This window comes from Pelobates fuscus, chromosome 9, assembly GCF_036172605.1.
Source record: "Pelobates fuscus isolate aPelFus1 chromosome 9, aPelFus1.pri, whole genome shotgun sequence".
Lineage (NCBI taxonomy): Eukaryota > Metazoa > Chordata > Amphibia > Anura > Pelobatidae > Pelobates > Pelobates fuscus.
The window spans coordinates 42,332,881-42,347,873 of record NC_086325.1 but is presented as its reverse complement, the minus strand read 5'-3'; the positions used below and the strand labels follow the sequence as shown (position 1 = coordinate 42,347,873).

At 38.5% G+C, this 14,993-nt stretch overlaps 1 protein-coding gene across 4 annotated transcripts in view; it reads left to right on the top strand.

Moving 5' to 3' along the window:
* Positions 1-1,924: 1,924 nt before the first annotated feature.
* The window catches only part of DIAPH2 (diaphanous related formin 2), a 1,045,110-nt gene continuing 1,032,041 nt past the window's right edge, over positions 1,925-14,993 (top strand). For 3 of the 4 annotated variants that reach the window (XM_063431883.1, XM_063431882.1, XM_063431880.1), the window contains exon 1: positions 1,925-2,418. In XM_063431883.1, coding sequence (XP_063287953.1) covers positions 2,281-2,418 — 138 coding nt within the window. In that variant the 5' untranslated portion in view covers positions 1,925-2,280. Of the gene's footprint in view, positions 2,419-9,028; positions 9,078-14,993 lie in introns of those variants that run through there. The other variant, XM_063431884.1, reaches the window with a different exon arrangement.

Below are 14,993 nucleotides of genomic sequence, written 5' to 3'. Positions count from 1 at the left end.
GAGAGGAGCAGTGGCTGTTAAACAAAAGAATCACTGGAGGCTTGAAAATCATTTAGAGCAGAAAACCTTATAGGGAACCCACTGATATTGGGGTGCAGCAGTTGGCATAACACTTCTATGAGGTTTAGGAGAGCATGGTCCCCTATTTTGCTGCTTATGGAATTTCGGATGTGAGAAGTTGCATGAAAAGTTCTCCCTGGCGAGTAAAATTCATAGTCTGCCAGAGGAAATCAAATCATCACAGAAGATATCGCATATGACCCCCACCCCGTGACCAGTTGACCTCATTTGGCAGTATGTGAATTCCAGGCAGAATTAGCCATGTCCCATCTAAAGCAGGCTTCTCAAACACTGTCCCACCCCTGTCTTACCAAACTACAACACCCATGGTTCTCTGATCATCTAGGGCATTCAAAGATTTCTGGGAGTTGTAGGCCATCAACATCTGGACTGCACAGTTTGAAATCGTTGTTCTAGTCATGGGGAATTTGCAGCTGTCTAGGGAAATATGACCAGGGTGAAACTATTGGTGTCTATTGAGAAAAACTAAAACAATGTAGAAGACCCACTTCCTGTCCCTATAGATACAATGTTACAGATGACCATAGAATAATGAAATATGTGCTGTCCTGCTATCTAATGCATTAAATGGACCCTACTGCCCAAATACAATTAAAAAAAATCTATTAAAAAAATAAATTAAAAAAATCACTGTTTAGTCGATGTATCCCCATGAAAACATGCATACATTTAGCTATGCATTTTTTCCTCATTAAGAGTATATCTAATAACACATAAAGCATTTCAACAAGCTAAAGTGTCCCTTTAAACTAATTAATCAGATGCATTACAGAGAAGGTAGTGGATGCATAGAATAGCCTTCCAGCTGAAGTGGTAGAGGTTAATACAGTAAAGGAGTTTAAGCATGTGTGGGATAGGCATATGGCTATCCTAGGTATAAGATAAGGCCAGGGACTAATGGAAGTATTTAGAAAATTGGGCAGACTAGATGGGCCGAATGGTTCTTATCTGCCGTCACATTCTGTTTCTATGTTTCTATAGCTGGATCTCAAATGACTGCAAATAACCACACATCCTGTGAACTATGTCATTGGTGGGGTGGGAAACTTCTTGAATTTTGGTTCTCGGGACACAAATTAAGCAGGTGTAAATTGTGCTTTGAAAATGCATAACTCCTGACTCAGTAGCTGTCTACAAGTAAATTGGTGTTGGGATCATGCAAAGAAAAATGTTAAAAATAATACAGACTTACACCGCCAAATCCCTAAGCATAAAGTATCCTTTCAATTTCACTCAAACAATACTTGACATTTTAAACTCAATTTTAATTGAAATATATTAAGTGTGCAATAAAAAAAAAAAAAAAAAAACACTTTAATTTTGTCAAGTACAGAATCCACTGTTAAAATGTTTGGTTTTCTGGTCTCGTGTTAAATAGGAAGATCGGAACAAATATTATTTAAATTGTTTTACAAATTGTTGTACTATATAAAAAAAGTTTTATATTATGTTTCACAACAACATGTTGCATTTGTTACAGAATTAAGAGTGATTTTTTTTTTCGCCATGCAGACTGCAAATTAGAACATTGTAAAAACCAGCTGCATGTTATTCTGAAAATGTGTTAATGTTCCTTTTAAAGCTAAATGACTCAAAGAAAAAAAAAAAAGTATCCTTGGGAAAGAAGAGAGGCATGCTTTTCCCAAGTGTACGCACACAGCTGCAGTTTAAAAGACATTATTTATATCTTAAATAATCAAATAGTTCAGCCATGAGACAGGATATGCAAAAAAGCAGTGTGTTGCATATTCGACTGTAACCCTGTATACATGTTAGTATTTGATAGGCCCTTGATTGTCTAAGTCTAGAGCTTCATTTCCTGGTTAGGGAGGGTGTAGAGTGAAAACTCCTTTCTGTGGCTGCCTTAAAGGGAGACTAGCAAAAAAAAGAAGGAGGAAAAAAAAAAAAAAGAAAAAGACTCATACAGACACACAGGGATTGAGGTATCAGAGGAATTCGGTAAACAGTCTGACAAGCCGTGTAAAGGACAGAGTGGTGTGACTGTGTACAAATGACATTGTGTCACACAGAAATTTTTAAGAAGCCCGCGTAGGGACAGTGTACGTAAGGGAGGGGACAAACCTCTGTCTCCAATTCTTGTTAAAGGGATAATTGGTCTATCTCTTCGCTGCAACAACCCCCCTAGGAAGATTAAGTACTGGGAAACGTGGATTATTCTTGGGTGATTTGTGTAAAAATATGGAGAATCAACAGCAAGCAGGAGCATCTGCAGGATGGGAGGACGATACCCCAGGGAAGAACCCCGAACTCCCCAGCAGCAGGAATTCAAAGCGAAAAGCCACCGAGCCCGACGAAAGCAAAAACAAGCCCAAGCTGGTGAGTCAAAGCGATTGTCCTTGTACACTCGTGCCCACCTGTGTGAAAGGGGGTGAGCTGAGGGAGGAGGGCATGGTTAATGGTGGATCCCCATGCCCACAGAGGCACCCCTCCCTTTCTCTTTTACAGAGGATGACAGTGTCTGCTGGATGATGTGACTGTGTTTATTCTCTCATCTCTCCTCTCTGCCTTCTCTTCCTAGGTGATGCTGGGAGAGGGGAGGAGATGTCTGTCCAACCGTAGGGAAGGAGGGGTGTTTGGGGAGATTGTGCAGAAGGAGGAGGGGAGGGGGGGGAGTGACATTGAAAGAGAATATTGCTGTGTCCTGGGCAGGCTGATAATCTCAGTTATTGTAACACAATTGAAGAATAAGACACGGTTGATGATGTCATTTGTAGTTGCATTGTGCAGTGCACAGCCATCAACAGTCATTAATTACATACATGCACATTAAATATCGCACTGTAAAACCTAGGGATTGGCTGAGAGTTCTCAGGCAGTTCCTGTTGTCAGCAGGTGTTGGTAACCGAGAAGCAGAACCCTGGTATTTGCTGCAACATTCTGTCTGTCTAGCATTGTAGTCCGTCTGAGGGACTTGAACGGCTTAATGAGGGGGCAGAGCATTCCTTTCAATCATAACACAGTGTACAGCGCTGCAACATATGTTGGTGCTATATAAATGCCAATAATAATCATAATAATAATGTTATATGGTAATTAATGGGTAAAACAGGCAGTGTAAACATATTGTACAGCACTACGGAATCTGATTGTGCTATATAAATAATAAAATAATAATAATAAAAATATGTTGACAGTTTATTCACTCCTCTAACATATTGCTAATTTATACAAGGAGGGCTCCAATGCATTGTATGATTATGCAGCAGGTTCTAAGTAGACCATGACAAATTGATGTGATGCCCGTACATGTTTTCTATCATTTTATTGTATACAAGTGAATCAGAAAGCTTCAATGTATCTTTTTTATATTTTTTTTGCCTTATGCTATCTGAGTCACGTGGAGAACAAATAAACTGGTAAAAAAAATAAAAATAATGTTTTACCATACACAATGTTAAGCAATCTATGGCAGTTCCCTCCAGCTGCTTGGAAATAAAAAACAAAGAATGCTTTGCCACAAAAAGGCCATATGGAATTCTCTTGATTTAGAGTGGGTATTATGAAAAGTGAATTAGGAGACTCCATCTACCTGAAGCACTTCAGCCTTAGAAGAGTGTGTTTTGTTTTTTGTTTAATAAAAAGTTCAGCGTTTTATAAAGTAACTTTCTTACAACCACCTGGCTGTCAATCAGATACCCGATCCAGTTACTTCCTGGTTGTTTAGCTCAGTGAAGCTAAATTTAAGAGGCAGCAAATGCTCAGAACACCTGCTTTGTAAAGACTTCTCATTGAGCTGCATTGGCAAGCCTGTCATTGGACAGTCAAAGAAAGTCTGGGCAGGGTTGGAAGGGGAGGGCTTGCAAAGGCTGCAGACAAGAGATCTGGAGCTTTTTTTCAAGCTATTTTTAAACCTAAAATTGTGAAAAAAATGTAAGTAGATGAATGCCTGTTTTACAGAGTTTATTAAATTGTGATTTTTGTATTTTTTTAAAATCAATTTTATGGGAGGGGTGGGGCAGTGGAGTGTCCCTTTAAACAAATGACACTTTTGCTGGATGGGTATTATTGTTTACATATGCTAATTATAATTTCCCCAAAAAAACTAAATTAGAAAAAAAATATGCAGGTAATTTCCCAATTGTGGAAGGAATAGCTCAGCAATAAATTAAGAATTGATTCCTAGATTGAATTTGGGAAAATAAGCTCCTCACACTTCTCTGTGTGGTACTTAATCCCCTGATCCCTGATGTGCCCTTTAAAAACATACGCCTGACTATCCTGCATTTAGAGAAACAGTCCTGATTATGCTTTTAGTCTCTGGTGTCCAGTGGCATACCTACCACGATGCAGTTGTGGTTGCTGGGTGATTGGCAGGAGGGGAGTGTACTGCACAGCGCTCCCCTCCTGTTGGTCACTGAATGTAGTGTGTATGAGCGGATCGCGAGGAGAGGGGGAGAGATACATGTAGAGATTCTGGGGGATGAGACACATGGAGGAGCTGGGGTGGGGGGATGAGACACAAGGAGTGACTAGATAGAATGAGACACATAGCAGCAAATCAGACAAATAGAGGGGCTGCAGGGATGATATACATGTATAGACTGGGTGAAGGGTGAAATGAGACACATCGAGACATTTGGGAGGGAGAATGAGTGCCATGGAGGGTCTTGGGGAGGGGGAATGAAACACATGGAGGGGCTGGGGGTAGAATGAGACAAATGGAGGGACTGGGGGGGGGGGGATGAGACACATGGGGGGGGGTCACAAGCAATTTTCGTATTGGGGCCTAGGGCTTCCTAGTTATGCCTCTGCTGGTGTCCCACTTTCCTTAAAAAACACAGTGCCTGAGTTGGGCTGGTCACTGTGGATGTCAGTTAACCTGGCATGTATGTTGCTCCCTTTGTGATTAATGAGATTTAGTGTGAAATGTTTGTAACACTTGTGGTGCAAATGGAATCAGTTCTTGATTGGCACTTCCGTTAAGAGAGTTTTTATAAGCTAAAGCCATTATCTGTTTTCACTTCCCATTTTTTGTAAAGTAAAAGCAGAGACTTTCTTTGCTCCATCCACAACTCTGAACTTAGAGGAAAAATAAATGATCAAGCCACATGAACTTAAATGCATGATAAACAAACCATTAAAAAATGAATCCCAGCCTTTTGAGAATCTGTCAAGGGTATTTACAAAATTGAAAATTGTCCGTAAATCAAAGTAAACTTCAAAATGTAGACCAAAACATTCAGGATAAATATTTAACCAATTTTGCCTTTAAAATTAAATTTGAAATTCACTTTACATTCCTGACAATTCTCTTGAGTTAATAACCCTCTTAGCTCACTAAAATGTTTGCTGATGAAGAGCTTTGTTTCCTAATTTTGTTATGCAACAGTGTATGCCTTATGGGTTCTCACACAAAATGTGTATGTGATTGAATACAAAGCATTAGTCACAAATTAGTTGGAATGGTCCTGATGTTGAGTCCTGTTCATCTGAATCTGTTTTGTTCTATTGTCCTCAATGAAGGCTAAACATGGATAACTTTAAACAAACCCAAAGCCTTTCTACGCATATACAAGCACTACAACATGGCCAAGCCTGACACACATCCTTTCTGGAGGGTATATCCCCACTGGGTCAGAGTTAAACATTTCAGTGCTATCGTTCCTGCCCTTCTTACATTATAGACACTATAGACACCCAGAACATTTCAGCTCATTGAAATGGTCTGGGTGCAGTGCCCCCCTTAGTCCTGCAATGTAAAACATTGAAGGTTTTGTATACATTGCAGTACTAAGACTTTGTCTAGGGGCCTGCATTCTAAAGTACTGAATAATGCTTTCCTTTGGGGAAATCCTAATGCACATGCTCATCAGGCCTCCCCCGCTGGCTGATATTGGTGGATTAGGAGAGAAGGCGGACCTGAGCCAGCGCTGAGGGACATGGACCCAGGTAAGTGACAGAAGGGGTTTTTAAGCTTTGTATATACTTCCTGCTCAGTAGAGGCCATTATCTTATTTTATTTGTTTTACCTCTGTCAAAGGCATAAGCTAAAGGAATTTGTTTATTGCAGTCCTACTACTACAACTAAGCATATGGGTAAAAATAAAATGCTTTCAACAAATCAACAAGAGAGATTATTGCTAACAGACCGAAGCAATTCAATTTTATACTCTGTCACCATGGAACTGTTTCATGGCAGCTGTTCCTGTAGATCAGGGGTTCTCAACCTTGTCCTCAAGGACCCCCTACCAGTCCAGGGTTTACGGATTACCTGGGTGTGTCTAAGGTGTTTAGAAAAAGGAAAAAAAAAACACCTTAGAGTCTAAGGTGTTTATTTTTTCTTTTTCTAAACACCTTAGACACACCCAGGTAATCCCCAAATCCTGGACTGGTAGGGGGTCCTGAGGACTGGGTTGAGAACTCCTGCTGTAGATGAATAGCTGTTTGGGCGTACAGATTGAATTTGGAGAGGTACAATACAGCAACTTCACTCCTAGACCATACACTAACTCTAATTATAATGAAAACAGGTTTTAAAATCACTGACTGCATCCATCTTAGTACCTGTATTTAAATCTGTCCAAACTGGCGTGTCAAGATATGCTGGAAGGAAAGGTGTGGAATGCCTAGAGATGAATATCAATGTATACATTATGCAATCCACATTCACGTGCACAGTGAGGGATGTAGGGTACTTTTTTTTTTTCTTTTATTTCTTGCAAGTGTGTGTGTATATATATATATATATATATATATATATATTATGCAATAAAAAAAATCAAAATAAGTCTTGCAATTTCTGCATATACAATAAATTCCCATGTTTTAATGCCATCTGCCCATTAGGATGCTGTAATAATGTTCTACTGGACTTTTTCAAACACGTAAATGTATCTCGTAATTCCCTACATTTATATTTCATGGACTCAAGCCGGCAGAGGTGTAGACAATATACCCAGCCCACTAGACCAGCTGGGCTCTGACTCCCCCCGCCTGTAAGACAGTTCATGCGGTTAAAGGGCATCAAACTAACATATTAATTTTGAATGGCATGCTTGTGCTTGGAGCGCCCGCATAACACACCCTATTTGACTCCCCCTCTCTTATTGGGCTGCTCTACCTTTAAGTACCCAAACAGGTTTTTTATCCCAGTCCAGACCTGAAAGCGGTGCATTGGTGCTGTATAGAGGGGATACACTAGATGGATACTCAGGCTGCTGTGTATATTTTACAGTTAGGGTTAGTGATCTAGTTTGGCTTAGGGCAGGCATAGGCAACCTTCGACACTCCAGATGTTTTGGACTACACCTCCCATGATGCTTTAGCAACATTATGGGTGGAAGAGCCTTATGGGGTATGTAGTCCACAACATCTGGAGTGCTGAAGGTTGCCTATCCCTGGCTTAGGGTTCGGCTTGTATAGGATCCTGGGCTGATGCTACCTAACATGCACACTATGTTTTTGAATCACTTGGTATTTTCTCTGCATCTTCCCAACACAGGCAAAATTAAAAATTCTGATTTTTGACGCTGACACTGAAAAGGTTCTCTGTTTCACTACAACACTATAGGAGTGCTGTGTACATAAGCATGTTTTATAGGTGCCTTCACTGCACTCCCCAACCCACTAAATACTTCAATATCTTTTATTAGGGTGTAGGATTGAAGGCTGTCACTTTCAGACAATGTGGCAGTGCCTCTTTAAATTCTCTAAATCATTATTCGTTTTTTTTTTTTTTTGGAATGAAAGGGAAAGTAAAGCATAACAATGTGCTTGTATATACAAGAAAATACTTTTAACAGGTGTTTAAAAAAAAAAAATCATGTTTTTAAAGCTGAAAATAATCTCCAAGGGAAATTTAGGATAAGACATGAACCCAAGTAATAGGAGAAAGCTTTGAAATTACATGAAGCTTAGAAGGAGGAGGAGGATGGGGTGTAGTTAATGACATACGGCCAGGTAAGTGTAATAGATCTTGCTGTTTTCTACACAAAAATAACAGCTTTCTGCTGATTTTCTATGGGGAAATCCTAATGAAAGCGCGGCCTTTGCCTCGCATGCGCAGTAGGTGTCCTCCGTCGACTGACGTCGGCAGGGTAGGAGCATGAGCAGAGTCTGACCAAGTGCTGAGGGATAATTCAATGCTTTTCTATGGGGAAAAATCTGATGCCTGACATCCTCATGCAGAGCGTGAGGACGTCCAGCGTCAGATAACGGACCAAAGGTCCACTTCGATTCCAGAAGTCCATCTAGTCTGGTAGACAGCCACTAGAGGAGGAGTTAAACCCTCAGAGGAACCTAATGCGCATGCACAAAGAGCGTTGCAAGAGCATTAGGCCTTCCCCATAAGAAAGCATTTATTAAATGCCTTTCTCTGGGGGATTTGAAGATGCTGCCCATCCTCATACAAAACAGCTGCAGGGTTAAGGTGACAGGAACACTGCACTCAAGCCACTTCAATGAGATGAAGTAATCTGGGTGCCTATAGTGTCCCTTTTAAGCACCTCAGTTTTATATGATGCATTTTTAGAGATAAATACATTAAGGGCCACATTTATTGGGGCAATACCTAACTTTTTGAGCATGTTGTCCAAGAATTACTCCAGGTTTACACTGGTACAATGTGAGGAAAGGTAAATTTAATATCACATTCCATTTCTTTGCATTTAAAAATAACTTTTTTCCGTCTCTGAAATGATTGACCTACTTAACACCGCTGGTTCACTATGCCCACACAGGGTTAATAACTTAAAACACAGGAACACATTTAACCTTCAGTTTAGAAGGTATTCATGGCAGCAGTAATAACCTGCATTTGCAGGAGGTATTGAGGTAAACTATAGATAATCTGGCGGTGGGTTCCTTGGGGCCTTTTTAATTTTGTGTTGGGTACAGAAGAAAATTAACTCTTCAGAGAATGAGTCCCTGTGGGCCTCTGTCAGTAATAAGACACATTTTATAGATTGTGATTGCACAGCAGGTCACACTCGGATCACAACGTCTAAGGGATGCTACAGCCTGCAGCATTAATCATGGTGAGTTTTCCTCTTAGCATCCTACTTTTTGTAAAAGCGTTTGATTTGAAGCATCACCTGATGTTGTTCTGAGTGTGTTTCCTTTCCTATCAACTGTCTGCAGTGCAAACCTTAAAGGCAGAGAGGGATGGTGTTTGGCTATGCTTGGGAATGAAATCCAGGAGGTCTGATGTGTGACTGACTATCATCATCTGTACACAATGCATGAGATTTTTTTTTTTTTTTATGGTCCTGGGACTTGAGGCTGTAGAGTGCATGTTTTTTTTCAGTTATTGAAAATCGCTACTGTTAAACTGGCTGGGAATTATGAGACTTTGTGGGTAGCACGAGGGGGGGGGGGGGTCACAAAGGAATGGCTATTTTTCGTTTTTTACTGCAATGAAGGCAAACCTTCACTACATTATAAAATTATGATGTTCAGTCATAGGTAGTTGAAAATCCTCTGCAAGACAATTTGCTTTAAGGTTGTACCAGAATACACTGTAACTTTGGTTAAAGCAACATGTATTTAGAGGGATTTCGATAGACTGGTGGACTGGGCACAAAAATGGCAGATTAAATTTAATGTAGAGAAATGCAAAGTTATGCACTTCGGGGTCAAGAATGCACAAGCAACTTACACGCTAATTGGTAGTGAATTAGGGATAACCACACATGAGAAGGATTTGGGAATTGTTATAGACCACAAATTAGGCAGCAATATGCAATGTCAATCTGCAGTTGCTAAGGCCAGGTTTTGTCATGTATAAATAGAGGCATAAATTCTTGGGCTGAAAATATAATTTTGCCTCTTTATAAATCACTGGTAAGACCACACCTTGAATATGCTGTGCAATTTTGGGCACCTGTTATAAAGAAAGAAATCATGGCACTAGAAAAAGTGCAGAGAAAAACTACAAAATTGATAAAAGGAATGGAGCATTTTAGTTACGAAGAAAGATTAAAAAGTTTAAATCTCTTTATTTTGGAAAAACGGCGCCTCGGAGGGGATATGATAACATTATACAAATATATTCGGGGCCAGTACAAACCATTATCTGGAAATCTAACAGGGCTATACATAGGACACAAGGTCACACATTTAGGCTGGAAGAAAGGAGATTTCGTCTAAGGAAAATGTTTTTTTACAGTAAGAGCAATAAGAATATGGAATTCTCTGCCTGAAGAGGTGGTTTTATCAGAGTCCATACAGATGTTTAAACTGCAATTGGATAAATACTTGCAAAAACATAACATACAGGGATATAATTTCTAATTAGTGGAGTAATCGCTGCTTGATCCAATGAGACATCTGACTGCTATTTTGGGATCAAGAAGGAATTTTTTTCCTAGTTTGTTGCAAAATTGGAAGCACTTCAGACTGTTTTTCTTTTTTGCCTTTTTTGGCTCAACAGCAAAAACATATGTGAGGAAGGCTGAACTTGATGGACACAAGTCTCTTTTCAGCTATGTAACTATGTATTAACAATGTTCACTAGTGGGGAAAGGGTTACCCTTTCCTTAAAAAAAGGAAAGTAAAAAAAAAAAACACAGGCACCAAAACCCCTTCATCCAAATTAAGTTGTTATGGTACCAGGAGGCCCCTGGAGGCACTCTTGCCTCAAGGGGTTTAGCCATTCTTGGATTATTTGGGCTTAACCCTAAAGTTACCTCCAGCGCTGGTCTCCACTCCTCCCAAGGAGGCTTCCTGCTTTTGAATTTTCAGATTCAGGAAGAGCAGAGTGCCGCCGAGCAGGGGTGCCACTGATTTGCTGAGAGTGGTCAGCTGATGCTCTCAGGCAATCAGCGACTCCCTATTCACTAAACTGGCTTAGAAAAAACTTTCCTTTTTGCAAGGCAGTTTAGTGAATGGGGAGTCACTGATTTTATTTAGATGTTGTTTTGGTGCCTGGAGTGTCCCTTTAAGTACAAAAGCGGCTTTTCCAAAAAAGAATGAAGATAACTCTGCCTCGTTGTGCTTTAATGTAAAGTTTTATATTCTTTGTAATATCCTTAAAATAGCATTGGCAGATTGCTGCTAATACAATTCATGCAGCAAGACTGTGACAATTAAAATACAGGCCTACATTATGACTTGTTTATAAATGTCTATTATTAAAACGTTGATATAGCAACCCTTATAAATAAGCAAAAACATTTCTTAAACTCCATTTATATTCCGTTTTTTCGATGCCTATTACTCGTTAAGATGATTATACCCTTTTAGCATTCACTTTGGAAATATTAAAGTGTTTTTTAGCATTTCATAGTGAGTTGCAAAACAATCTTCCATTGGCATTATTCACCATATTTAGGGTAAACAAGTAATAATTATCTTCATATATAATAGAGCACTCATTATAAGTAACTAAAACAACAGGAATCTATTGATTGAATTGTGAGATCATTTTGCTATTGTAGTAGTAACCCAATTCAAATTAGGCAGTACTTAAAGGGAAACTGTCACTTTTTCTAGAATTCACACCATTGAATAGAACATGGAACACATAGACCAAAATCAGAGACCCCTGATTGATGATCATCTTCCTATTGAGGGTGGGATCTGCTTGTCACTTACACTTGCTGTGAAAATGTCCATATTATTAGAAAACTTAAAAAAAAAAAAAAAAAATTATTTGCACTATTCATGAACAGTGGGTTGTAATTTCTACCCATAACTTTCAATTTTTAAATATTTGTTAATATTTATACCACACTCCCAGAATGCCATGCAGCAAAATGCAAACAAAAAGGAAAAAAAAACACATAAAACATGATGGTTTTAGTTTCAATCCTGCATTTATTTTAGTAACTCCCTGTTGCTTTATACATGACTTCTATTAACCAAAGAATTGGTTTTGAGTGAAGAACCAAGACTGCAACTGTTTTGCATCAGTGAACTGGTGGTTTGTAGAGATATAATGGCCAGCTTAAATAGCAATTACATGGACAATACACCGCCAAATACAAAAGGGATTAAGCTCATAGTTCGGTAGATATAACCTATATGTAACTTTGCAGGCATTTAATTATGTTTTTTTTTTGTTTTTGATTCATGGTATATTTTGAAAAACGCTTGCTAAACCTGCAGTTCTCTTGTCTTCAGCTTTTACAAACCCCCTCCCCTTCTAACCCTGCCCACACTTTCTATGGCTGTCCAATTACAGAGTTCCCAATGCAGCTCAATGAGAAGTCTTTCTACGTAAGGTGCTGCCTCTTGAGTTTGGTTCCACTGAGCTAACCAAACCAGGAAGTAACAGGACCTGTTTAAAAATCCAGGGGATGTAACCAGGTAAATTCATAAAGAAGTGTTTTTATTTCTATTGAAATCTGCACTTTTCACAAAATGGGGGAAAAATAGGGCACACGCCTCACACATAAAGCTTTTCAGTAATCTAAAGTGCTTTAGAAGTCTGGAATGTCCCTTTAAGTAGCATGATGGTCTATTCCCTTCTTATCCCTGACTACATTCCATGCTTGCTAATGTTATGCGCTATAATATGAGATTTGGTGATGATTTAAAGATATTCACAAATCACAGAATTGAAAAATACTAAATACGTTATCTATACATTGATAAGCGAATAAAAGATAATGGTAGTATAGACAATCAATGGCATCTCCCATTTTTCCAAGGGTTACTTTTTAATTATCATTTTTGCAGGGTGCATCTTTTCTATTTGTTCCAAAATTATATGATCATTAAATTATATATAGAATGTAAATATAAACATTTTTACATAGAGTCTTATCACAGCTATGATATACATGAACCTCATTTCACTTTTTATCCTTATTTTTTTTCTTTCTGACTCTTAAGTAAGATAGACATATATTTAATGGTTTTATTATTTATTTTTTTTCTGTTTTCTTTGTCCTTTAAAAAATAAAAGTTAACCGGTTATGGGTTTGAGCGCTGTTGCACACTTTGTTCCTTCGCTTGGTTTATTCCAATGTTGTCTATCTCAACATGTCATGAAACTTGATAGATCTAAAACGAATTGTTTCGGCAAAGAATTTGTAACTGATGGTTGAACAGTATGTGTACAAATTACAACTTTGTCCAGTGTACATTGGATGCGCTCTGTAATTTTCTGCATAGTAACAGTGGTGACTTAGGATAGCTCGTGTGTGTTTGTGGTTATTCTGGTTTCTCCAGCTCTTCTATACTTTTGTCAGCTAAGCAATAAAGCACTGACAAGGCTGGGTGAATTGCAGGCATCCAGATGTTTTTTGACTCACAGTTTGTTCCTGATACGTTCATGGTGAAAAACAATAGTAGTTTAAAAGTACCTTTTGTCACTCCTGCAGATGGAGTATCCTGGAGTTTTTGTTTTTGCACAACCATCAAAGCGATACATTTTGAGTATATTGGTAGACTCGTGCAAGATGGAACAATTTCTTTCGGATAAAAAAGAAAATATTTTCAGGACCGTAGAATTTTGTAAATGTGATTCGGGAAAATGTAACCAAATTAACTAAAAGGGTGCAAAAATGGTCCAATAGGTGTACTGCTAAATATATCCATAATATAAATGATGGAAAAAATTCCCGCATTTTGGTTCACAGATCATGTGAGAAAAAGAGAAGGCGCAGTAAATATAGATTATTTATTTACTGATCCCCTTTTCTCTTTTTTTTTTTTTTTCTTTATTTGGTCACTCCACATTAATCTGCAAATAAAATCCACATTTAGTGGCTGTCCCATAAACACCAATCCTCCATTACTTTTTTTTCTAGAATTTTTATTTTTTTTAATTTGTTTTTCGAGCCTTAGATGGAACTTCAAATTAAAAAATACAATGAAAAATCTTCTACATTGTCTATTTTATTTGCTTCACGATTCGTCCATAAGTTGATTCCTAGTTACAGGATTCTAATGATCCACTGATTGTCCAAATATGGATGAATCACAGTTAATTTCAAACCAAATGCCCAAGTCTAGTTTTCTCAATAGGTCGGTCAAGTTAGCGGCGGCAAGGTGATATTCTGTGCAATGCTCCTTGCTATTTTGTAAGGTCATTTTACATCGACTGTGCTTAATGTGTTTTAAGCACTATGAAACATCACAAATAGAGCATTCTTATTTAAATTCACAGCAGCGAACCGAGAAATCCTGCATGAGGATGATAGGCTTTGGAGTTAAATAACTGCATGAAGTCACACTGTTCCCTGCCCCAATATATGATATGAGAATTTATTTGGAAGCAGGAGGTAATGTCTTGGGAAAGTTGGGATTGTTTTCTTTCCCTCACTAGGCAACCAAAGCTGCCTAATTACAGTGTTTACTGCGTGCCCCAAGGGAAATCTTTTAAATCTGTCTTTTAACCCCTACGGTTTATTGATGTGGTTATTCTTTTACATCAGTGTTTAGGCGTCTTTGATGGTTTCAAAGAAAATGTATTCCAGAAAATTAATTTTTGAAATGATTATCTATGTAAATATTTTTTCACAAATAGCAATCCATGGAATGGTGTATTCATAACATGGCAAAAAAACAAAATCATAAAATAAAAAGGGACTTGGTCAGTAGTGTTGGAAATATTACAAAGCAGTGGTGAAATGTCAGCGTGATATTGTGTTGTATAGAAAGGATCTTAAAAGGAGAAACGGGGATCCTAGCGGCGGTTTGTTGATCCCTGGTCCCTCGGTCTGCACCAAGGGTGTTGTATGATGTTCTGTAAAGTTTTTATCCATAAGGAAATTCAAAGAAGTTCAACCAAAATGGTTTCTTATCTAAGATTCAAAGCTATCAAGAAAGTATAGCTTGGGGGTAACTGATCCATCAGGGAACATGACTGAAATGGGATCCTAGTGTGTAAGAACTAGGTTTTCTTGAACTCCTTCTTCAAAGTAGAGCTTGAAGTTAGATAAATGAACCCATATTGATTGGTTGAAAAGTCATTGTCACAAACATGGGATGTGCAACCCTCCCTG